General features: G+C 45.4%; 1 protein-coding gene across 6 annotated transcripts in view; it reads left to right on the top strand.

The window, feature by feature from the left end:
• LOC109876922 (low-density lipoprotein receptor-related protein 2) overlaps positions 1-23,872 on the top strand; it is an 81,691-nt gene that overhangs the window by 21,513 nt on the left and 36,306 nt on the right. For 2 of the 6 annotated variants that reach the window (XM_031816792.1, XM_031816791.1), the window contains exons 15-32: positions 935-1,084; positions 1,191-1,457; positions 1,585-1,797; positions 1,884-2,063; positions 2,170-2,421; positions 5,454-5,660; positions 5,767-6,018; positions 9,051-9,257; positions 9,364-9,615; positions 12,648-12,854; positions 12,961-13,227; positions 13,355-13,567; positions 13,651-13,827; positions 13,934-14,200; positions 14,358-14,573; positions 14,778-15,007; positions 15,241-15,370; positions 15,479-15,672. In XM_031816792.1, coding sequence (XP_031672652.1) covers positions 935-1,084; positions 1,191-1,457; positions 1,585-1,797; positions 1,884-2,063; positions 2,170-2,421; positions 5,454-5,660; positions 5,767-6,018; positions 9,051-9,257; positions 9,364-9,615; positions 12,648-12,854; positions 12,961-13,227; positions 13,355-13,567; positions 13,651-13,827; positions 13,934-14,200; positions 14,358-14,573; positions 14,778-15,007; positions 15,241-15,370; positions 15,479-15,672 — 3,881 coding nt within the window. The remainder of the gene's footprint in view (positions 1-934; positions 1,085-1,190; positions 1,458-1,584; positions 1,798-1,883; positions 2,064-2,169; positions 2,422-5,453; positions 5,661-5,766; positions 6,019-9,050; positions 9,258-9,363; positions 9,616-12,647; positions 12,855-12,960; positions 13,228-13,354; positions 13,568-13,650; positions 13,828-13,933; positions 14,201-14,357; positions 14,574-14,777; positions 15,008-15,240; positions 15,371-15,478; positions 15,673-23,872) is intronic. The other 4 variants (XM_031816794.1, XM_031816793.1, XM_031816796.1 and 1 more) reach the window with 4 other exon arrangements.

The following is a 23,872-nucleotide window of genomic DNA, read 5'->3' as shown; positions in this document are numbered from 1 at the left end:
CGCTTTTCATCCAAAAGTGAAAATGCTGCCCCCTATCCTATCTTTGGTCCGACAGATGCTTATGTGACAACCAGGATATGGTATGTCAACAAAAATGCTGCCACTCATAGCTGGCGAATAGCTTAGCAGTAGCTCATCATAATATAATAACAATCAGAACTTTAAAAAGTGTTTTAAACACATTATTACAATATGCAAGAATTGGAGTGCATGATTTGTCACCAGCTCATGAAAATATGTGAATAAAACAGTGAATAGTGTTCTGACCAGATATGAGCAAATGTCTGATCTGTGGAAACACTGGAAGTGCTTGGGCTCTTGTCAAAAAAAGTTGGACTGGCTCAGTGGAGCCTCAAACATACATTCCGCAACAGTGAAATGGGCTACTTTCTACATGTAATAATTCAAACTGTTAGAAAATAATTAGCCTATAGTTAATTAGCAGGCAACGTGCCTTGGTTTGAGGGCAGTGCAGATTAACACTCCTGTTCCGCAAAATCGGATTGAGTGTATTTTAACATCCTGCACATAGAAAAACACATGCTGGGGGAACCATTAGATATATGGAACTCAAACGCGAAAGGTTAGAGGCCTGATATTGTCCCCAATGATCAAGTTGTTTAATCAGTTTCTTGATATGCCGCACCTGTCAGGTGGCTGGATTATCTTGGCAAAGGAGAAATGCTCACCAACAGATGTAAAAACATTTGTGTACAGAATTTTTTACGTTTGTGCAACATCGCTGGGATCATAACTAGGGACCAACACTTTACATGTTGTATTTATATTTTTGCATTTAAGGTTGTATTTAAAGTCTCACGGGGCTTACGTTGTGTAAAGAAAGGTTAGTGCGATCATTAATGTCTTTAATTCTGAATGAAAAAGCAATTCATCTGAAAATGAATTTAAATGGATGCACATGTTTCCAACTCAGTGCCTCCTGCTCAGCCAGTCTGTACCAGTCCATCAGTGATGTGTCGGGGCTCAACTTTGTGCATCTCCCAAACTCAGCTGTGTGACACATTGAGAGACTGCCCTGATGGTTTTGATGAGGAGTCCTGCATTACTAAATGTCCAAACCGAGGTAGATATATTAACGCTTTCTGATATTTGATACTGCTTTGCCTCCCAGAAAACCCCTTAAACCCTCTTAACCTTTCTTCATGGTCCCTCTTATGTGTGTCTCCCAGGTGAGTTCCGGTGTAAGGACAGGAGGAAATGTATTGAGAGGAGTCTGGTTTGTGATGGACGCGCTCATTGCCATGATGGCTCAGATGAGATTGGCTGTCCAACGATAGCTGCTCCAACATCCCAAACTGCACCCCTGAAGTGCCGTATGGGTTCTAGACTGTGCAAGGATGGGAGAGAGTGTGTCCTGTATAGCCATGTTTGTGATGGCGAGGTGGACTGTAAGGATGGATCAGACGAACAGGACTGTGAGCTCCTCTGCAAAGCAGGTCAGAAGCTCACCTCTTGATCTGGTGTAATGTGTTTAATCACAAGTGGACAGTTTCAGCACAAATCCATCCATTCATATCAATGTCCTTAGCCCAGTTCCAGTGTACTCATTGGTTCCTACCTCAGGTCAGTTCCAGTGTGCTCATGGCAAGAAGTGTATCGACCAGCAGCAGGTGTGTGATGGGAAGGCACAGTGCCAGGACCGTTCTGATGAAATGGACTGCTTCAAGCCCACCAAGAGCTGCAGGCATCGCTGTGACAATGGCCACTGTATCCCAGAAACCTTCCTCTGTGATGGAGAGAGAGACTGTTCGGACGGCTCTGATGAGGAAGGCTGTGGTGAGACACTGCTGACTCACTTGGACGGTTGGTACAGAAGGATGAGGAGAGTCTCTTTAAATGAATCTAATGTAACCTCTCCCTAGATTCTAACAAGGCCCTTCCTCCTATCCTGCCAACAACTCTGGTTCAGACCTGTACTAGTCCATCAGTGATGTGTCGGGGCTCAACTTTGTGCATCTCCCAAACTCAGCTGTGTGACACATTGAGAGACTGCCCTGATGGTTTTGATGAGGAGTCCTGCATTACTAAATGTCCAAACCGAGGTAGATATATTAATGCGTTCTGATATTTGGTACTGCTTTGCCACCCAGAAAACCCCTTAAACCCTCTTAACCTTTCTTCATGGTCCCTCTTATGTGTGTCTCCCAGGTGAGTTCCGGTGTAAGGACAGGAGGAAATGTATTGAGAGGAGTCTGGTTTGTGATGGACGCGCTCATTGCCATGATGGCTCAGATGAGATTGGCTGTCCAACGATAGCTGCTCCAACATCCCAAACTGCGCCCCTGAAGTGCCGTATGGGTTCCAGACTGTGCAAGGATGGGAGAGAGTGTGTCCTGCATAGCCATGTTTGTGATGGAGAGGTGGACTGTAAGGATGGATCAGATGAACAGGACTGTGGTGGTGAGTTTGATTTCTGACTGTGGTTCCACTTTGGTAAGTCGGGACGTTTTCTAAATCGACTTAGTGTCTGACGGTGTTTATAAAATGGCATGACGTCCCAAAAATGGGGAGCCGGACAGAACTGCCACTTGCAGTACACGGTCAACAATGTGACAAAGGTTATACAATGTTTTTGTAGGGCTGTCAGAGTTAATCAGTTAACGTAAGTTAATCTTTTTGAAATTTTAGTGCGCATTTTTTTTATCGCGAATAAGCACATTGTCTGAAAGCGTTGAACATTAGGTCAAAAGACATCTCAAATCTACAATGCCATGTAATGCATATTAACATTGCAGTTAAAGAAAGTGTGCGTTGTCAATTTACCTAATTTTAATAACTTACCTTGGACAAAGTCAAGACATCAATATTCTTGTAATGTTTTTTGTATGAATCTTAAATGATGGCTCACTGAATAGGCAGGGGGGTATATCAAAATAATTAAGACTCAGCACGCTTTGGGACTCATTCAGCAGTTTTTACTGATTAAGTACAATACCATTCGAAATGAATGTTGAAATGTATATTCCTAAAACGTAAGTAAAAAATGATGCTGCCTCCTGTTGACTACACATATAGATAAATATCCTGTCAAAATCGACAACTAATGTGCAGAAAAGGTTATTTATAGGACATGTTACAATCTACACAAACTGTACATCTGCAACAATAATCATATATATTTTTAAATGAGTACCTTATAAACCCCACACACACCAAAAAAAGTTTACTAGCAAGTGCATCGGTGATGTTGTACCCACAGGGTCTATTAAAACCTTCCCCAACCAGAAACCGTGGATTGATGGCAGCATTCGCAAAACTGAAAGCACGAACCACTGCTTTTAATCGGGGCAAGGTGACCAGAAACATGACCGAATACACAGTGTAGCTATTCCCTCCAAGGCAATCAAACAAGCTAAGCGTCAGTATAGAGAGAAAGTACAGTTGCAATTCAACGGCTCAGACACGAGAGGTATGTGACATGGTCTACAGTCAGACTACAAAAGGAAAACCAGCCCTGTCGCGGACCACGATGTCTTGCTCCCAGACAAACTAAACAACTTTGCTCGCTTTGAGGACAAGACAGTGCCACAGACACGGCCCACTACCAAAACCTGTGGGCTCTCCTTCACTGCAGCTAACGCGAGTAAGACATTTAAACGTGTTAACCCTCGCAAGCCTGCCGGCCCAGACGACATCCCCAGCCGCGTCCTCAGAGCATGCGCAGACCAGCTGGCTGGTGTGTTTACGGACATATTCAATCAATCCTTATCCCAGTCTGCTGTTCCCACATGCTTCAAGAGGGCCACCATTGTTCCTGTTCCCAAGAAAGATAAGGTAACTGAGCTAAATGACTATCCGCTTCGTAACACTCACTTCCGTGCTTTGAGAGACTAATCAAGGACCATATCACCACCACCCTACCTGACACCCTAGACCTACTCCAATTTGCTTAGCGCCCCAATAGGTCCACAGACGACGCAATCGCACTGCCCTAACCCATCTGGACAAGAGTAATACCTATGTAAGAATGCTGTTCATCGACTACAGCTCAGCATTTAACATCATAGTACCCTCCAAACTCGTCATTATGCTCGAGACCCTGGGTCTCAACCCCGCCCTGTGAAACTGGGTCCTGGAATTCCTGACGGGCCGCCCCCAGGTGGTGAGGGTAGGTAACATCTCCACCCCCCCCTGATTCTCAACACTGGGGCCCCACAAGGGTGCGTTCTCAGCCCTCTCCTGTTCACCCATGACTGGGTGGCCATGCCCGCCTCCAACTCAATCATCAAGTTTGCAGACGACACTACAGTGGTAGGCTTGATTGCCAACAACGACGAAACGGCCTACAGGGAGGAGGTGAAGGCCCTCTGAGTGTGGTCAGGAAAATAACCTCACACTCGAGGTCAACAAAACAAAGGAGATGATCGTGGACTTCAGGAAACAGCAGACAGAGGAGCCCCCTATCCACATCGACGAAACAGTCGTGGAGAAGGTGGGAAGATAAGTTCCTTGGCGTACACATCACGGACAAACTGAAATGGTCCACCCACACAGACAGCATGGTGAAGGCGCAGCAGCGCCTCTTCAACCTCAGGAGGCTGAAGAAATTTGGCTCGTCACCAAACACACTCACAAACTTTTACAGATGCACAATCGAGAGCATCCTGTCGGGCTGTTGCCTCGTACGGCAACTGCTCCGCCCACAACCGTAAGGCTCTCCAGAGGGTAGTGAGCTCTGCACAACGCATCACTGGGGCAAATTACCTACCCTCCAGGACAACTACACCACCCGATGTCACAGGAAGGCCAAAAAGATCAAGCCACTTCCTGTTCAACCAGCCATCCTCCAGAGGGCGAGGTCAGTACAGGTGCATCAAAGCGGGGACTGAGAGACTGAAAAACAGCTTCTGTCTCAAGGCCATCAGACTGTTAAATCGCCATCACTAACATTGAGTGGCTGCTGCCAACATACTGACTCATCTCTAGCCACTTTAATAATGAGAGATTGATGTAATAAATGTATCACTAGCCACTTTAAACAATACCACTTTATATAATGTTTACATTACTCTTCTCATATGTATATACTGTACTCTATACCATCTACTGCATCTTGCCTATGCTGTTCGGCCATCGTTCATTCATATATTTTTATGTACATATTCTTATGAATTCCTTTACACTTGTGTGTGTATGAGGTAGTTGTTGTGAAATTGTTAGATTACTTGTATATTACTGCAGGGTCGGATCTAGAAGCACAAGCATTTCGCTACACTCGCAATAACATCTGCTAACCATGTGTATCTGACAAATAAAATTGGATTTGACAGTGGAAAATGTTTACTAGCTTGTATATTAGCAGGTGAGACATGTTACCTACAGTCTAACCCTTTGTGCTGAATTGTTTTGGGGAAACTAACGCTTCATTAGACTTGTTCTGGGTAGAGTGTAAAAGGCTTGTCCATTATCTTGGTAATACTCTCTGCCTACAGAATCTCCAGTTCCACTTACTACAGCTTATTTGGCTCCAACTACAACCATTCCAGATATTCTTCCTGCTCAGCCAGTCTGTACCAGTCCATCAGTGAGGTGTCGGGGCTCAACTTTGTGCATCTCCCAAACTCAGCTGTGTGACACATTGAAAGACTGCCCTGATGGTTTTGATGAGGAGTCCTGCATTACTAAATGTCCAAACCGAGGTAGATATATTAATGCGTTCTGATATTTGGTACTGCTTTGCCACCCAGAAAACCCCTTAAACCCTCTTAACCTTTCTTCATGGTCCCTCTTATGTGTGTCTCCCAGGTGAGTTCCGGTGTAAGGACAGGAGGAAATGTATTGAGAGGAGTCTGGTTTGTGATGGACGCGCTCATTGCCATGATGGCTCAGATGAGATTGGCTGTCCAACGATAGCTGCTCCAACATCCCAAACTGCGCCCCTGAAGTGCCGTATGGGTTCCAGACTGTGCAAGGATGGGAGAGAGTGTGTCCTGCATAGCCATGTTTGTGATGGAGAGGTGGACTGTAAGGATGGATCAGATGAACAGGACTGTGGTGGTGAGTTTGATTTCTGACTGTGGTTCCACTTTGGTAAGTCGGGACGTTTTCTAAATCGACTTAGTGTCTGACGGTGTTTATAAAATGGCATGACGTCCCAAAAATGGGGAGCCGGACAGAACTGCCACTTGCAGTACACGGTCAACAATGTGACAAAGGTTATACAATGTTTTTGTAGGGCTGTCAGAGTTAATCAGTTAACGTAAGTTAATCTTTTTGAAATTTTAGTGCGCATTTTTTTTATCGCGAATAAGCACATTGTCTGAAAGCGTTGAACATTAGGTCAAAAGACATCTCAAATCTACAATGCCATGTAATGCATATTAACATTGCAGTTAAAGAAAGTGTGCGTTGTCAATTTACCTAATTTTAATAACTTACCTTGGACAAAGTCAAGACATCAATATTCTTGTAATGTTTTTTGTATGAATCTTAAATGATGGCTCACTGAATAGGCAGGGGGGTATATCAAAATAATTAAGACTCAGCACGCTTTGGGACTCATTCAGCAGTTTTTACTGATTAAGTACAATACCATTCGAAATGAATGTTGAAATGTATATTCCTAAAACGTAAGTAAAAAATGATGCTGCCTCCTGTTGACTACACATATAGATAAATATCCTGTCAAAATCGACAACTAATGTGCAGAAAAGGTTATTTATAGGACATGTTACAATCTACACAAACTGTACATCTGCAACAATAATCATATATATTTTTAAATGAGTACCTTATAAACCCCACACACACCAAAAAAAGTTTACTAGCAAGTGCATCGGTGATGTTGTACCCACAGGGTCTATTAAAACCTTCCCCAACCAGAAACCGTGGATTGATGGCAGCATTCGCAAAACTGAAAGCACGAACCACTGCTTTTAATCGGGGCAAGGTGACCAGAAACATGACCGAATACACAGTGTAGCTATTCCCTCCAAGGCAATCAAACAAGCTAAGCGTCAGTATAGAGAGAAAGTAGAGTTGCAATTCAACGGCTCAGACACGAGAGGTATGTGACATGGTCTACAGTCAGACTACAAAAGGAAAACCAGCCCTGTCGCGGACCACGATGTCTTGCTCCCAGACAAACTAAACAACTTTGCTCGCTTTGAGGACAAGACAGTGCCACAGACACGGCCCACTACCAAAACCTGTGGGCTCTCCTTCACTGCAGCTAACGCGAGTAAGACATTTAAACGTGTTAACCCTCGCAAGCCTGCCGGCCCAGACGACATCCCCAGCCGCGTCCTCAGAGCATGCGCAGACCAGCTGGCTGGTGTGTTTACGGACATATTCAATCAATCCTTATCCCAGTCTGCTGTTCCCACATGCTTCAAGAGGGCCACCATTGTTCCTGTTCCCAAGAAAGATAAGGTAACTGAGCTAAATGACTATCCGCTTCGTAACACTCACTTCCGTGCTTTGAGAGACTAATCAAGGACCATATCACCACCACCCTACCTGACACCCTAGACCTACTCCAATTTGCTTAGCGCCCCAATAGGTCCACAGACGACGCAATCGCACTGCCCTAACCCATCTGGACAAGAGTAATACCTATGTAAGAATGCTGTTCATCGACTACAGCTCAGCATTTAACATCATAGTACCCTCCAAACTCGTCATTATGCTCGAGACCCTGGGTCTCAACCCCGCCCTGTGAAACTGGGTCCTGGAATTCCTGACGGGCCGCCCCCAGGTGGTGAGGGTAGGTAACATCTCCACCCCCCCCTGATTCTCAACACTGGGGCCCCACAAGGGTGCGTTCTCAGCCCTCTCCTGTTCACCCATGACTGGGTGGCCATGCCCGCCTCCAACTCAATCATCAAGTTTGCAGACGACACTACAGTGGTAGGCTTGATTGCCAACAACGACGAAACGGCCTACAGGGAGGAGGTGAAGGCCCTCTGAGTGTGGTCAGGAAAATAACCTCACACTCGAGGTCAACAAAACAAAGGAGATGATCGTGGACTTCAGGAAACAGCAGACAGAGGAGCCCCCTATCCACATCGACGAAACAGTCGTGGAGAAGGTGGGAAGATAAGTTCCTTGGCGTACACATCACGGACAAACTGAAATGGTCCACCCACACAGACAGCATGGTGAAGGCGCAGCAGCGCCTCTTCAACCTCAGGAGGCTGAAGAAATTTGGCTCGTCACCAAACACACTCACAAACTTTTACAGATGCACAATCGAGAGCATCCTGTCGGGCTGTTGCCTCGTACGGCAACTGCTCCGCCCACAACCGTAAGGCTCTCCAGAGGGTAGTGAGCTCTGCACAACGCATCACTGGGGCAAATTACCTACCCTCCAGGACAACTACACCACCCGATGTCACAGGAAGGCCAAAAAGATCAAGCCACTTCCTGTTCAACCAGCCATCCTCCAGAGGGCGAGGTCAGTACAGGTGCATCAAAGCGGGGACTGAGAGACTGAAAAACAGCTTCTGTCTCAAGGCCATCAGACTGTTAAATCGCCATCACTAACATTGAGTGGCTGCTGCCAACATACTGACTCATCTCTAGCCACTTTAATAATGAGAGATTGATGTAATAAATGTATCACTAGCCACTTTAAACAATACCACTTTATATAATGTTTACATTACTCTTCTCATATGTATATACTGTACTCTATACCATCTACTGCATCTTGCCTATGCTGTTCGGCCATCGTTCATTCATATATTTTTATGTACATATTCTTATGAATTCCTTTACACTTGTGTGTGTATGAGGTAGTTGTTGTGAAATTGTTAGATTACTTGTATATTACTGCAGGGTCGGATCTAGAAGCACAAGCATTTCGCTACACTCGCAATAACATCTGCTAACCATGTGTATCTGACAAATAAAATTGGATTTGACAGTGGAAAATGTTTACTAGCTTGTATATTAGCAGGTGAGACATGTTACCTACAGTCTAACCCTTTGTGCTGAATTGTTTTGGGGAAACTAACGCTTCATTAGACTTGTTCTGGGTAGAGTGTAAAAGGCTTGTCCATTATCTTGGTAATACTCTCTGCCTACAGAATCTCCAGTTCCACTTACTACAGCTTATTTGGCTCCAACTACAACCATTCCAGATATTCTTCCTGCTCAGCCAGTCTGTACCAGTCCATCAGTGAGGTGTCGGGGCTCAACTTTGTGCATCTCCCAAACTCAGCTGTGTGACACATTGAAAGACTGCCCTGATGGTTTTGATGAGGAGTCCTGCATTACTAAATGTCCAAACCGAGGTAGATATATTAATGCGTTCTGATATTTGGTACTGCTTTGCCACCCAGAAAACCCCTTAAACCCTCTTAACCTTTCTTCATGGTCCCTCTTATGTGTGTCTCCCAGGTGAGTTCCGGTGTAAGGACAGGAGGAAATGTATTGAGAGGAGTCTGGTTTGTGATGGACGCGCTCATTGCCATGATGGCTCAGATGAGATTGGCTGTCCAACGATAGCTGCTCCAACATCCCAAACTGCGCCCCTGAAGTGCCGTATGGGTTCCAGACTGTGCAAGGATGGGAGAGAGTGTGTCCTGCATAGCCATGTTTGTGATGGAGAGGTGGACTGTAAGGATGGATCAGATGAACAGGACTGTGGTGGTGAGTTTGATTTCTGACTGTGGTTCCACTTTGGTAAGTCGGGACGTTTTCTAAATCGACTTAGTGTCTGACGGTGTTTATAAAATGGCATGACGTCCCAAAAATGGGGAGCCGGACAGAACTGCCACTTGCAGTACACGGTCAACAATGTGACAAAGGTTATACAATGTTTTTGTAGGGCTGTCAGAGTTAATCAGTTAACGTAAGTTAATCTTTTTGAAATTTTAGTGCGCATTTTTTTTATCGCGAATAAGCACATTGTCTGAAAGCGTTGAACATTAGGTCAAAAGACATCTCAAATCTACAATGCCATGTAATGCATATTAACATTGCAGTTAAAGAAAGTGTGCGTTGTCAATTTACCTAATTTTAATAACTTACCTTGGACAAAGTCAAGACATCAATATTCTTGTAATGTTTTTTGTATGAATCTTAAATGATGGCTCACTGAATAGGCAGGGGGGTATATCAAAATAATTAAGACTCAGCACGCTTTGGGACTCATTCAGCAGTTTTTACTGATTAAGTACAATACCATTCGAAATGAATGTTGAAATGTATATTCCTAAAACGTAAGTAAAAAATGATGCTGCCTCCTGTTGACTACACATATAGATAAATATCCTGTCAAAATCGACAACTAATGTGCAGAAAAGGTTATTTATAGGACATGTTACAATCTACACAAACTGTACATCTGCAACAATAATCATATATATTTTTAAATGAGTACCTTATAAACCCCACACACACCAAAAAAAGTTTACTAGCAAGTGCATCGGTGATGTTGTACCCACAGGGTCTATTAAAACCTTCCCCAACCAGAAACCGTGGATTGATGGCAGCATTCGCAAAACTGAAAGCACGAACCACTGCTTTTAATCGGGGCAAGGTGACCAGAAACATGACCGAATACACAGTGTAGCTATTCCCTCCAAGGCAATCAAACAAGCTAAGCGTCAGTATAGAGAGAAAGTAGAGTTGCAATTCAACGGCTCAGACACGAGAGGTATGTGACATGGTCTACAGTCAGACTACAAAAGGAAAACCAGCCCTGTCGCGGACCACGATGTCTTGCTCCCAGACAAACTAAACAACTTTGCTCGCTTTGAGGACAAGACAGTGCCACAGACACGGCCCACTACCAAAACCTGTGGGCTCTCCTTCACTGCAGCTAACGCGAGTAAGACATTTAAACGTGTTAACCCTCGCAAGCCTGCCGGCCCAGACGACATCCCCAGCCGCGTCCTCAGAGCATGCGCAGACCAGCTGGCTGGTGTGTTTACGGACATATTCAATCAATCCTTATCCCAGTCTGCTGTTCCCACATGCTTCAAGAGGGCCACCATTGTTCCTGTTCCCAAGAAAGATAAGGTAACTGAGCTAAATGACTATCCGCTTCGTAACACTCACTTCCGTGCTTTGAGAGACTAATCAAGGACCATATCACCACCACCCTACCTGACACCCTAGACCTACTCCAATTTGCTTAGCGCCCCAATAGGTCCACAGACGACGCAATCGCACTGCCCTAACCCATCTGGACAAGAGTAATACCTATGTAAGAATGCTGTTCATCGACTACAGCTCAGCATTTAACATCATAGTACCCTCCAAACTCGTCATTATGCTCGAGACCCTGGGTCTCAACCCCGCCCTGTGAAACTGGGTCCTGGAATTCCTGACGGGCCGCCCCCAGGTGGTGAGGGTAGGTAACATCTCCACCCCCCCCTGATTCTCAACACTGGGGCCCCACAAGGGTGCGTTCTCAGCCCTCTCCTGTTCACCCATGACTGGGTGGCCATGCCCGCCTCCAACTCAATCATCAAGTTTGCAGACGACACTACAGTGGTAGGCTTGATTGCCAACAACGACGAAACGGCCTACAGGGAGGAGGTGAAGGCCCTCTGAGTGTGGTCAGGAAAATAACCTCACACTCGAGGTCAACAAAACAAAGGAGATGATCGTGGACTTCAGGAAACAGCAGACAGAGGAGCCCCCTATCCACATCGACGAAACAGTCGTGGAGAAGGTGGGAAGATAAGTTCCTTGGCGTACACATCACGGACAAACTGAAATGGTCCACCCACACAGACAGCATGGTGAAGGCGCAGCAGCGCCTCTTCAACCTCAGGAGGCTGAAGAAATTTGGCTCGTCACCAAACACACTCACAAACTTTTACAGATGCACAATCGAGAGCATCCTGTCGGGCTGTTGCCTCGTACGGCAACTGCTCCGCCCACAACCGTAAGGCTCTCCAGAGGGTAGTGAGCTCTGCACAACGCATCACTGGGGCAAATTACCTACCCTCCAGGACAACTACACCACCCGATGTCACAGGAAGGCCAAAAAGATCAAGCCACTTCCTGTTCAACCAGCCATCCTCCAGAGGGCGAGGTCAGTACAGGTGCATCAAAGCGGGGACTGAGAGACTGAAAAACAGCTTCTGTCTCAAGGCCATCAGACTGTTAAATCGCCATCACTAACATTGAGTGGCTGCTGCCAACATACTGACTCATCTCTAGCCACTTTAATAATGAGAGATTGATGTAATAAATGTATCACTAGCCACTTTAAACAATACCACTTTATATAATGTTTACATTACTCTTCTCATATGTATATACTGTACTCTATACCATCTACTGCATCTTGCCTATGCTGTTCGGCCATCGTTCATTCATATATTTTTATGTACATATTCTTATGAATTCCTTTACACTTGTGTGTGTATGAGGTAGTTGTTGTGAAATTGTTAGATTACTTGTATATTACTGCAGGGTCGGATCTAGAAGCACAAGCATTTCGCTACACTCGCAATAACATCTGCTAACCATGTGTATCTGACAAATAAAATTGGATTTGACAGTGGAAAATGTTTACTAGCTTGTATATTAGCAGGTGAGACATGTTACCTACAGTCTAACCCTTTGTGCTGAATTGTTTTGGGGAAACTAACGCTTCATTAGACTTGTTCTGGGTAGAGTGTAAAAGGCTTGTCCATTATCTTGGTAATACTCTCTGCCTACAGAATCTCCAGTTCCACTTACTACAGCTTATTTGGCTCCAACTACAACCATTCCAGATATTCTTCCTGCTCAGCCAGTCTGTACCAGTCCATCAGTGAGGTGTCGGGGCTCAACTTTGTGCATCTCCCAAACTCAGCTGTGTGACACATTGAAAGACTGCCCTGATGGTTTTGATGAGGAGTCCTGCATTACTAAATGTCCAAACCGAGGTAGATATATTAATGCGTTCTGATATTTGGTACTGCTTTGCCACCCAGAAAACCCCTTAAACCCTCTTAACCTTTCTTCATGGTCCCTCTTATGTGTGTCTCCCAGGTGAGTTCCGGTGTAAGGACAGGAGGAAATGTATTGAGAGGAGTCTGGTTTGTGATGGACGCGCTCATTGCCATGATGGCTCAGATGAGATTGGCTGTCCAACGATAGCTGCTCCAACATCCCAAACTGCGCCCCTGAAGTGCCGTATGGGTTCCAGACTGTGCAAGGATGGGAGAGAGTGTGTCCTGTATAGCCATGTTTGTGATGGCGAGGTGGACTGTAAGGATGGATCAGACGAACAGGACTGTGAGCTCCTCTGCAAAGCAGGTCAGAAGCTCACCTCTTGATCTGGTGTAATGTGTTTAATCACAAGTGGACAGTTTCAGCACAAATCCATCCATTCATATCAATGTCCTTAGCCCAGTTCCAGTGTACTCATTGGTTCCTACCTCAGGTCAGTTCCAGTGTGCTCATGGCAAGAAGTGTATCGACCAGCAGCAGGTGTGTGATGGGAAGGCACAGTGCCAGGACCGTTCTGATGAAATGGACTGCTTCAAGCCCACCAAGAGCTGCAGGCATCGCTGTGACAATGGCCACTGTATCCCAGAAACCTTCCTCTGTGATGGAGAGAGAGACTGTTCGGACGGCTCTGATGAGGAACGCTGTGGTGAGACACTGCTGACTACTTGGACAGTTGGTACAGAAGGATGAGGAGTCTTTAAATTCATCTAATGTAACCTCTCTCCCTAGATTCTAACAAGGCCCTTCCTCCTGTCCTGCCAACTCTGGCTCAGACCTGTACCAGTCCATCAGTGATGTGTCGGGGCTCAACTTTGTGCATCTCCCAAACTCAGCTGTGTGACACATTGAGAGACTGCCCTGATGGTTTTGACGAGGAGTCCTGCATTACTAAATGTCCAAACCGAGGTAGATATATTAATGCGTTCTGATATTTGGTACTGCTTTGCCACCCAGAAAACCCCTTAAACCCTCTTAACCTTTCTTCATGGTCCCTCTTATGTGTGTCTCCCAGGTGAGTTCCGGTGTAAGGACAGGAGGAAATGTATTGAGAGGAGTCTGGTTTGTGATGGACGCGCTCATTGCCATGATGGCTCAGATGAGATTGGCTGTCCAACGATAGCTGCTCCAACATCCCAAACTGCACCCCTGAAGTGCCGTATGGGTTCTAGACTGTGCAAGGATGGGAGAGAGTGTGTCCTGTATAGCCATGTTTGTGATGGCGAGGTGGACTGTAAGGATGGATCAGACGAACAGGACTGTGAGCTCCTCTGCAAAGCAGGTCAGAAGCTCACCTCTTGATCTGGTGTAATGTGTTTAATCACAAGTGGACAGTTTCAGCACAAATCCATCCATTCATATCAATGTCCTTAGGTCAGTTCCAGTGTGCTAATTGGTTGTTTGCTCAGTTCCAGTGTGCTCATTGGTTCCTACCTCAGGTCAGTTCCAGTGTGCTCATGGGAAGAAGTGTATCGACCAGCAGCAGGTGTGTGATGGGAAGGCCCAGTGCCAGGACCGTTCTGATGAAATGGACTGCTTCAAGCCCACCAAGAGCTGCAGTCATCGCTGTGACAACAATGGCCGCTGTATCCCAGCAACCTTCATTTGTGATGGAGAGCGAGACTGTGTGGACGGCTCTGATGAGGAAGACTGTGGTATGAGCCTGATCTCTAAAAACCATTTCCATTGTAATGGGTGTTTAGAACCCATTTCCACTGTGGTTCCATGTTGTTTAGAACCCATTTCATTGATGTGGTTCCATGTTTAGAAACCATTTCCACCTTGTTCTGAACCCGTTTCTACTTAGTCTTTTGCAATCATTGCTCTCCTCTGCTTCTGCCATCTCGCTCTCCTCCCAGTGGCAATTATTTGTGGCCAGCAGCAGTATCAGTGCAGTAATGGTCAGTGTGTGTCTGAGGCTCTCCGTTGTGACGGCCATGCTGACTGCGGAGACCATTCTGACGAGGTGGGCTGTGCCAAACCCCCCCACTGTCCCCCGGAGCTCCGCTGCCCAAACAGCCACGAATGTCTTGTGGAGGAATGGCTGTGTGACGGGGAACAGGACTGCCAGGACGGTTCAGACGAGATGGTGAGGAACCCGCCTAATATTAACCTTCACTTTAAAATGATTGTGCAAAACATTTATATACTTGCTCACAGCCAGATGAACTCATGGATACCACTTTTATGGCTCCATGACCAGTATTAAGGAAGTCCAAGGTAGTTTTGGAAACCAATACAAACTAGCATGCTAGGTTAATTTCCCAAATCTCTCACAATCAATTTACCTTAACCCATCTCTAAATTCTGGGTAAACTTCAGAACTGTAAGGTGTCTCCAGTGACGTGTGGGGAGTTCCAGTGGAGCTGTGTCTCTAAGACCCAGTGTATCCCTGCAACCTGGAGGTGTGATGGACAGAAAGACTGTGAGGACTACAGTGACGAGGCCGGATGTGAGCTTACACAAAGGGTTATGGTTACATTTGTAGTTGGCCAGGTAAAGTGCTCCAACCAGCTGTGGTAGTGGAGAGTGTGTGGACCAGTCTGTTGTTTTACTGTAGGTGACCAGTTGAAGTGCTCCAACCAGCTTTACCAGTGTGGTAGTGGAGAGTGTGTGGACCATTCCCTGCTCTGTGACCAAATCATCAACTGTCCTGATGGATCTGACGAGGGGCACGGTTGTTCCACCAATAACTGCTCCAGCCCTGGGACCCCCCAATGTGACCAGCACTGTGTCAGCACCCCTTACGGACCGGTTAGTACCCCAACCCAGGGTTTTCAAAACCCGGTCCTGCATAACATTACATTTAACACTTTTCACAACACATTGTGTACCCTCAGGACACTACTCTACTACCACATCTACACAACAAAATCCATGTTACGTGTGGGTAGAGTACGTGTTAGTATGCTTGTGACCCTTAAAGTCCCCGCTGTTCCATAAGTTTCATTTTTATCTGTTTAAAATCTGATTCTACTGCTTGCATCAGTTAACTGATGTGGAATAGAGTTCCATGTAGTCATGGCGTTATGTAGTACTGTGCGCCTCCCATAGTCTGTTCTGGACTTGGGGACTGTGAAGAGACCTCTGGTGGCATGCCTTGTGCATTATGCATGGCTGTCTGGGCTGTCTGCTAGTATTTTAAACAGACACCTCGGTGCAGTTAGCATGTCAACCCTTCTTACAAAATCAAGTAGTGATGAAGTAAAGCTCTACTTTGATCCATGAGCAATTGACATTGGCTATTATTGTTAGCTCTGTGTACATTTTAGGGGCCAGCTGTGCTGCCCTGTTCTGAGCCGATTGTAATTTGACAGCCAACCACACGACTGGGCAGTAGTCCAGGTGAGACAACTAGGGCCTGTAGTACCTGCCTGGTTGATAGTTAAGGCAGAGCAGTGCTTTATTATGGACATACTTCTCCCCATCTTAGCTACTGTTGTATCAATGTTTTGAAAATGACAGTTCACAATAGTTTGACTCAAAGCAGTTAGTCCATAGTCATAACTTGCTTTTAGTTTTAAATATTAGGACTAACTTATTTATTGCCACCCATTCTGAAACTGCAGCTCTTTAAGGGTTGCAGAGATTTCACTCGCTGTAGTAGCTGACGTGTATGGTGTGGAGTCCTCCGCATACACACTGGCTTTACGCAGAGGCTGAAGAAATGTGGCATGCCACCTAAAACACTTTTACAGATGCACAATTGAGAGTATCCTGTCGGGCTGTATCACCACCTCATATGGCAACTGCATCGCCCACAACCACAAGGCTCTCCAGAGGGTGGTGCGGTCTGCACTGCGCATCACCGGGGCAAACTACCTGCCCTCCAGGACAACTACAGCACACGATGTCACTGGAAGGCCAAAAATATCAAGAACAACAACCACCAGCTGCTTATACAACCCGCTAACATCCAGAAGGCAAGATGGCATCGCAGTGCAGACGTGGTTTGTTGTCCTCTCGTTTACTTTCGTATTTTTTGTCTTTTAGGTTATATTCCAATTTGTTTTTCAATATCTTTTTCCATTTTTAAATTAAACATACCTTCCGGTAACCCGCCTCACTCAATGTGACACGGATCTGCAATTTCTTTAGAACCTATAACCCAAAACATTCATCAGAAGGTTGCCAGCTAATTAGTTAAGTTACTAGCCATTTAGGCACTGTTAGCCACTGCTAGCGACCTTTACCCTCTGCTCAGGCACCAGCTATTTTTTTAGCCTGGATAATACCTGCCAGCCTCGGACTGTATTTCTCCACTACAACGCCAGATTTCTGCCATAAACCCTGGACCATTAATCATCACAGCTAGCTGCCAGTGAGTGACCCAGCCCCGAAGTTAGCCCTGAGCCAGACTCATCTCCCGGCTAGCAAACAAAATTACCAACTACAATACCTCTTTCGCTAGGTCCCTTCGTACCACCACGACTGGTCCGCAGATGTAATTTCATCAGCTGTGCCTTCAACCGGCCTTTGCTGGACGATGGAGCAGATGCTTCTATTTACCCCGGACCGCTAACTTTAAACTCAGTTGCTCCCGCGTACTAGCGTAGTAACGACCTAGCATTCCCCTATTTCATCTATTGCTCTACACTGGACCCTATGATTACTTTGCTACATAGCTGATGCCTGCTGGACTGTTAATTTATCACGGTACTCCACATTGTTTACCTTTGTTTCTGTCGGCCCTAGCCCCGAGCTCAGGCCCTGTGTGTAGTTAACCGACCCTCTCTGCCCATTCATCGCCATTGAACCTGTTTTTGACTTAGCTGATTAGCTGTTGTCTTACCCGTTGTTGACTTAGTTAGCTCTCCCAATCAACACCTGTGATTGCTTTATGCCTCGCTTTGTCTCTCTCAAATGTCAATATGCCTTGTATACTGTTTAGGATAATTATCATTGTTTTAGTTTACTGCAGAGCCCCTAGTCCCACTGCATATGCCTTAGATACCTCCTTTGTCCCACCTCCCACACACGCGGTGACCTCACCCAGTATAACCAGCATGTCCAGAGATGCAACCGCTCTTATCACTCATTGCCTGGGTTTACCTCCACTGTACCCGTACCCCACCATACCCCTGTCTGCACATTTTGCCCTGAATCTATTCTACCACGCCAAGAAATCTGCTCCTTTAATTCTGTCCCCAATGCACTAGACAACCAGTTTTGCTAGCCTTTAGCTGTACCCTCACCCTACTCCTCTGTTCCTCGGGTGATGTGGAGGCTAATCCAGGGCCCTGTGTGTCCCCAGGCACTAATGTAATTGAAAACATTGGTTTCATGCATGTTACATCAGAAACCTCCTCCCTAACTTTGTTTTACTTACTGCTTTTGCACACTCCGCCAACCCTGATGTCCTTGCCATGTCTGAATCCTGGTTCAGGAAGGCCACCAAAAATTCAGACTTCCATACCCAACTACAACATTTTCTGTCAAGATTGCAACTCCTCCCCCTCTGGCAGTTCTATCTACTGCAGAGATGGCTTGCAAAGTTCTGTCCTACTTTCCAGGTCTATGCTCAAACAGTTCGCACCTCTAATTGAAAAAATGACTCTCCAGAAATAAGTCTCGCTCTTGCTGCCTATTATAGACCCACCTCAGCTCCCAGCTGTGCCCTGGACACCATATGTGAATTGATTGCCCCCCCATCTGTCTTCAGAGTTATTCGTTCTGACCTTAAATGCTTAACACCCCAGTAGTCCTACAATCTAAACTAGATACTCTAATCTCACACACATTATCAAGGAAACCACCAGGTAGAACCCTAAATCTGAAAACATGGGCACCCTCATAGATATTATCCTGACCAACTTGCCCTCCAAATACACCTATGCAGTTTTCAATCAGGATGTCAGCGGTCATTGCCTGCAAAACGAAAATGCTTTGACACTAAAGTCCATGGAGAACAAGAGCACCTCCTCCCAGCTTCCCACTGCACCGAGGCTAGGCGGCGCGGTCACCACCGATAAATCCATGATAATCAATTTCAATAAGTATTTCTCTACTGCTGGCCATGCTTTCCTTTTGGCTGCGCCAACTGCTCTGCAACTCCTAGTACCAGTCTGTTCAACCTCTTTTTCTCCGAGATCCCTAAAGATTGGAAAGCTGCTGCGGTCATCCCCCTCTTCAAAGGGTGAGACACTAGACCCAAACTGTTAGACCTATCATCCTGCCCTGCCTTTCTAAAGTCTTTGAAAGCCAAGTTAATAAACAGATCACTGACCATTTGGAATCTTCTCCGCTGTGCAATCCGGTTTCTGAACTGGTTGCGGGTGCACCTCAGCCATGCTCAAGGTCCTAAACGAAATCATAACCGCCATTGATAAAAGACTGTACTGTGCAGCTGTGTTAATTGTCCTGGCCAAGGCATTCAACTGTCAAAGTATTCTTATCGGCAGACTCAATAGCCTTGGTTTCTCACATGACTGCCGCGCCTGGTTCACCAACTACTTCGAAGACAGTTCAGAACTCTGGCAGTTTATGGGGGTACCACAGGATTCAATTCTCGGGCCGACTCTTCTGTATATATCAATGATGTTGCTCTTGCTGTGGGTGACGCCCTGTTCCACCTCTACGCAGACTACACATCTGGCCCTTTGGACACTGTAAACTAACCTCCAAATGAGCTTCAGTGCCATACAAAACTCTTTCTGTGGCCTCCAACTGCTCTTAAATGCTAGTAACACCAAATGCATGCTTTTAAACCGTTTGATGCCTGCACCCGCCCGCCTGACTAGCATCACTACTCTGGACGGTTCAGACTTACACTGGAGACTTACATTTCCCTCACTAAATTTAAACATCAGCTAACTGATTGCTGCAGCTGTACATAGTCCATCTGTAAATAGCCCATGCAATCTACCTACCTCATCCCCATATTGTTTTTATTTACTTTGCTGCTCTTTTGCACACCAGTATCACTACTTGCACACCATCTGCTAATCTATCACTCCAGTGTTAATCTGCTGAATTATAATTACTTTGCTACTATGGCCTATTTATTGCCTTACCACCTCATGCCATTTGCACACACTGTATATAGACTTTTTTTCTTGTTTATTCCATTTCATTCCACCCTGTTTCTGTCGCACTGCTTTGCTTTATCTTTGGCAGGTCGCAGTTGTAAATGAGCTCTTGTTCTCAACTAGCTTACGTGGTTAAATAAAGGTGAAATAAAATAAAAAAGTCAGTATAGGTCAGTATAGGTGCATCAAAGCTGGGACCGAGACTGAAACAGCTTCCATCAAGACTGTTAAACAGCAATTACTAGCACAGAAAGGCTACTGTCTACATACATACTCAAAATAATTGGCCACTTTATTAAATGGATCACTAGTCACTTTAATAATATTTACATTATCTTGCATTACTCTTCTCATGTGTATATATTGTATTTTATACCATCTACTGCATCTTGCCTATGCCGCTCTGCATCGCTCATCCATATTTTTATAATTACGTATTCTTATTCCACACATTTACTTTGTGTGTTAGGTATTACTGCATTGTCGGAACTAGAAGCACAAGCATTTTGCTACAGTTGCGTTAACATCTTCCTTTAAAGAGCACCCTCTGATAGACAGCTAACTTTTTATCCACAATATAGCAGGGGTTGTAAAGCATAATACAAGTTTATCCAGCAGCGGACTGTGGTCGATAATGTCAAAAGCTGCACAGAAGTCTAACAAAATAGCACCCACAATCTTTAATCATACATTTCTCAGCCAATCAGTCATTTTTGTAAGTGGCATGTATGTTGTATGCCTTTCCCTACAAGCATGCTGAAAGTATGTACATTCCTTTACTGTAAAATAGCATAGTAAACTTTTGACTAGATACAAAGGTTTGTTAACAGGCTATTTGAGCCAGTAAAGGGGGTATAACTATTTTGGGGTAGCGGAATTACTTTTGCTTCCCTCTAGGAATGAGGGCTCACTATCTTGTAGGCTTAGATTGAAGATGTGGCAATATCGTCCAGTTATCCTCAGTTTCCATCCAAATTGTATTGGTCACATACACATTCACATATTTAGCAGGTGTTGCGGGTGTAGAGCAATGCTTGTGTTCCTAGCTCCAGCACTGCAGTAATATCTAACAATTCACAACTATACACACAGATCTGAAAGAAAAATAATAGAATTAAGACCTATATGAATACTAGAATGAGCAACGTTGGAGTCCGTAGTGTAAATATGGGTGGTTAGAAGGGGCTGTATGAGACAGTATGTGGATATACTAAATATTTAATCTGTAGAATAGTGTGTGTATACAGCAAAAGTTGAACAGGATGGCATGGATTAAAATGCAGTATATACATATGAAATGAGTACAACAGTATGTGAACATTAAAGTGATCAGTTCCATTACCAGGGATTCCATGTCTATGTACAAGAAGCCTCTGTAGGGTTGAGTAAGTGGGTGGTGACAATGACTAAGTTCAGAACAGGGTACTGGTTGGAGGCTGGCTAGTGATGGCTTTTTAAGCGTAATGGCTTTGATGTTTTTCAGTCTCTTGGGCCCAGCTTTGATGAACCTGTACTGACCTCGCCTTCTGGATGATTGCTGGGTGAACAGGCCGTGGCTCGGGTGGTTGTCCTTGATGCTCTTTTCTGGCCTTCCTGTGATGTCGGTGCTGTAGGTGTCCTGGAGGTCAGGTAGTTAGCCCACGGTGATGCTTTGGGCAGACCGCACCACCCTCTGGAGAGCCCTGCTGTTGTGGGCGGTATAGTTGCAGTACCAGGCGGTGATACAGCCCGACAGGATGCTCTCGATTGCGCAACTGTAAAAGTTTGTTTTAGGTGACAAGCCAAATTTCTTCAGCTTCCTGAGGTTGAAGAGGAGCTGTTGCGCCTTCACCACACTGTGGACCATTTCAGTTTGTCAGTGATGTGTACACTGAGGAACTTTAAGCCTTTCACCTTCTCCACTGCCGCCCGTTGATGTGGATGGGGGAGTGCTACATCTGAAGTCCACCATCGACTCCTTGACGTTGAGGTTCTTTCCTGGCACCACTTCACCAGGACCTTCACCTCCTCCCTGTAGGCTGTCGTCTTTGTTGGTAATCAGGCCTACTACTGTTGTCTGCAAACTTGATGATTGCGTTGAAGGTGTGAGTGGCCATGCGGTCATGGCTGAGCAGAGTACAGGAGGGGTCCCCTGTGAGGATCAGCGTTGTCCTACCTTCAACACCTGGGGGTGGTCCGTCAGCAAGTCCAGGACCCAGTTGCACTGGGTGGGGTTTAGACTCAGGGCCCCGAGGATAAGCTGAACACCACCCTGGACTTGCTGACGGACCAACATCCTATGATGTTGAAGGCTGAGCTGTCGTCAATGAATCACATTTTTACATACAATACCAGCTTAAAAGTCAATTGTGTTGTGACAAGGTAGGGGTGGTATACAGAAGATAGCCCTATTTGGTAAAAGATCAAGTCCATATTATGGCAAGAACAGCTCAAATAAGCAAAGAGAAACAACAGTCTGTTACTTTAAGACATGGTCAGTCAATCTGGGAAATGTCAAGTATTTAGCACAATAGGAAAGGAAGACCCAGAGTTACCTATGCTGCAGAGGATAAGTTCATTAGTTACCAGCCTCAGATATTGCAGTCCAAAGAAATGCTTCAGAGTTCATTTAACAGACCTAGCTCAACATAAACTGTTCCGAGGACACTGCATGAATCAGGCCTTCGTGTACAAATTGCTGCAAAGAAACCGCTAAACGACACCAATAAGAAAGATTTGATTGTGCCAAGCAAAACTAGCAATGGACATTAGTGGTGGAATTTTGTCCTTTAGTCGGAGTCCAAATTTGAGATTTTTGGTTCCAACCGCTGTGTCTGAGACAGTAGGTGAACAGATTTTCTCCACGTGTAGAGAATTTCGCTACACTCATTAACATCTGCTAATCATGTGTGTATGACAAATACAATTTGATTAGTTTTTTCCCCACCCTGAAGCATGGAGGTGTGATGTGGGTGTGCTTTGCAGCTGACAATTATTTAGAGGGCTATTTTACCAAGGAGAGTGATGGTGTGCTGCATCAGATGACCTGGCCTCCACACTCACCCAACCTCAACCCAATTGAGATGGGATGGGATGGACCTCAGTGCTCAACATATGTGGGAACTCCAAGACTGTTGGAAAATCATTCCTCATGAAGCTGGTTGAGAGAATACCAAGAGTGTGCAAAGCTGTCAAGGTAAAGGGTGACTACTTTGAAGAATCTAATGTAAAATGCTTGGGGGTTACAACCGTTTTGATGGATTCACTATTATTCTACAATGTAGAAAATAGTAAAGAAGAAATACCCTTGAATGAGTAGGTGTCCCAACTTTTGACTGGTACTGGAAGTATTCCTCTTGTCCAGATTGGAAATGGCCATTTGCAGTGTGATGACGATTGCATCATCTTTTGGGACTGTATGCAAATTGAGGTGGGTGTCGGGTATGGTGGAGGTGAGTGCTACGGGGTGATAGTCATTTAGTTACCTTTTTGTTTTCTTGGGTACAGGAACAATGGTGAACATCTTGAATTAAATGGGGACCGCAGACTGGGCTAAGGAGAGATTTAATATCTGTAAACACTCCAGCCAGTTGGTCTCTGAGGATGTGGCTAGGGATGTCTGTGCTGCCAGCCATGCGAGGGTTAACACGCTTTAATGTCTTACTTCATGTTGGCCACGGAGAATGAGAGCCAACAGTCCTTGAGGCCTGCGTCAGTGGTGCCATGTTATCCTCAGAGGGTGAAGAAGGTGTTTAACTTGTCCTGGAGCGGTGTCCGACGTGGCTGGTTTTCCCTTTGTAATCCGTGATTGTCTGCAGTCCCTGCTACATGTCTGAGTTGTTGAATAGGGATGCCACTGTCTCTGTACTGATGTTTTGCCTGTGGTTGCCTTACGTAGGGCATAACTAAACTGTTTGTATTCTGCCATATTCACAGTGTCTTAACTT

Source organism: Oncorhynchus kisutch, unplaced genomic scaffold, assembly GCF_002021735.2.
Source record: "Oncorhynchus kisutch isolate 150728-3 unplaced genomic scaffold, Okis_V2 scaffold871, whole genome shotgun sequence".
NCBI lineage: Eukaryota > Metazoa > Chordata > Actinopteri > Salmoniformes > Salmonidae > Oncorhynchus > Oncorhynchus kisutch.
Note: the sequence above shows the minus strand (reverse complement) of the source record. Positions and strands in the feature narration are given on the sequence as shown.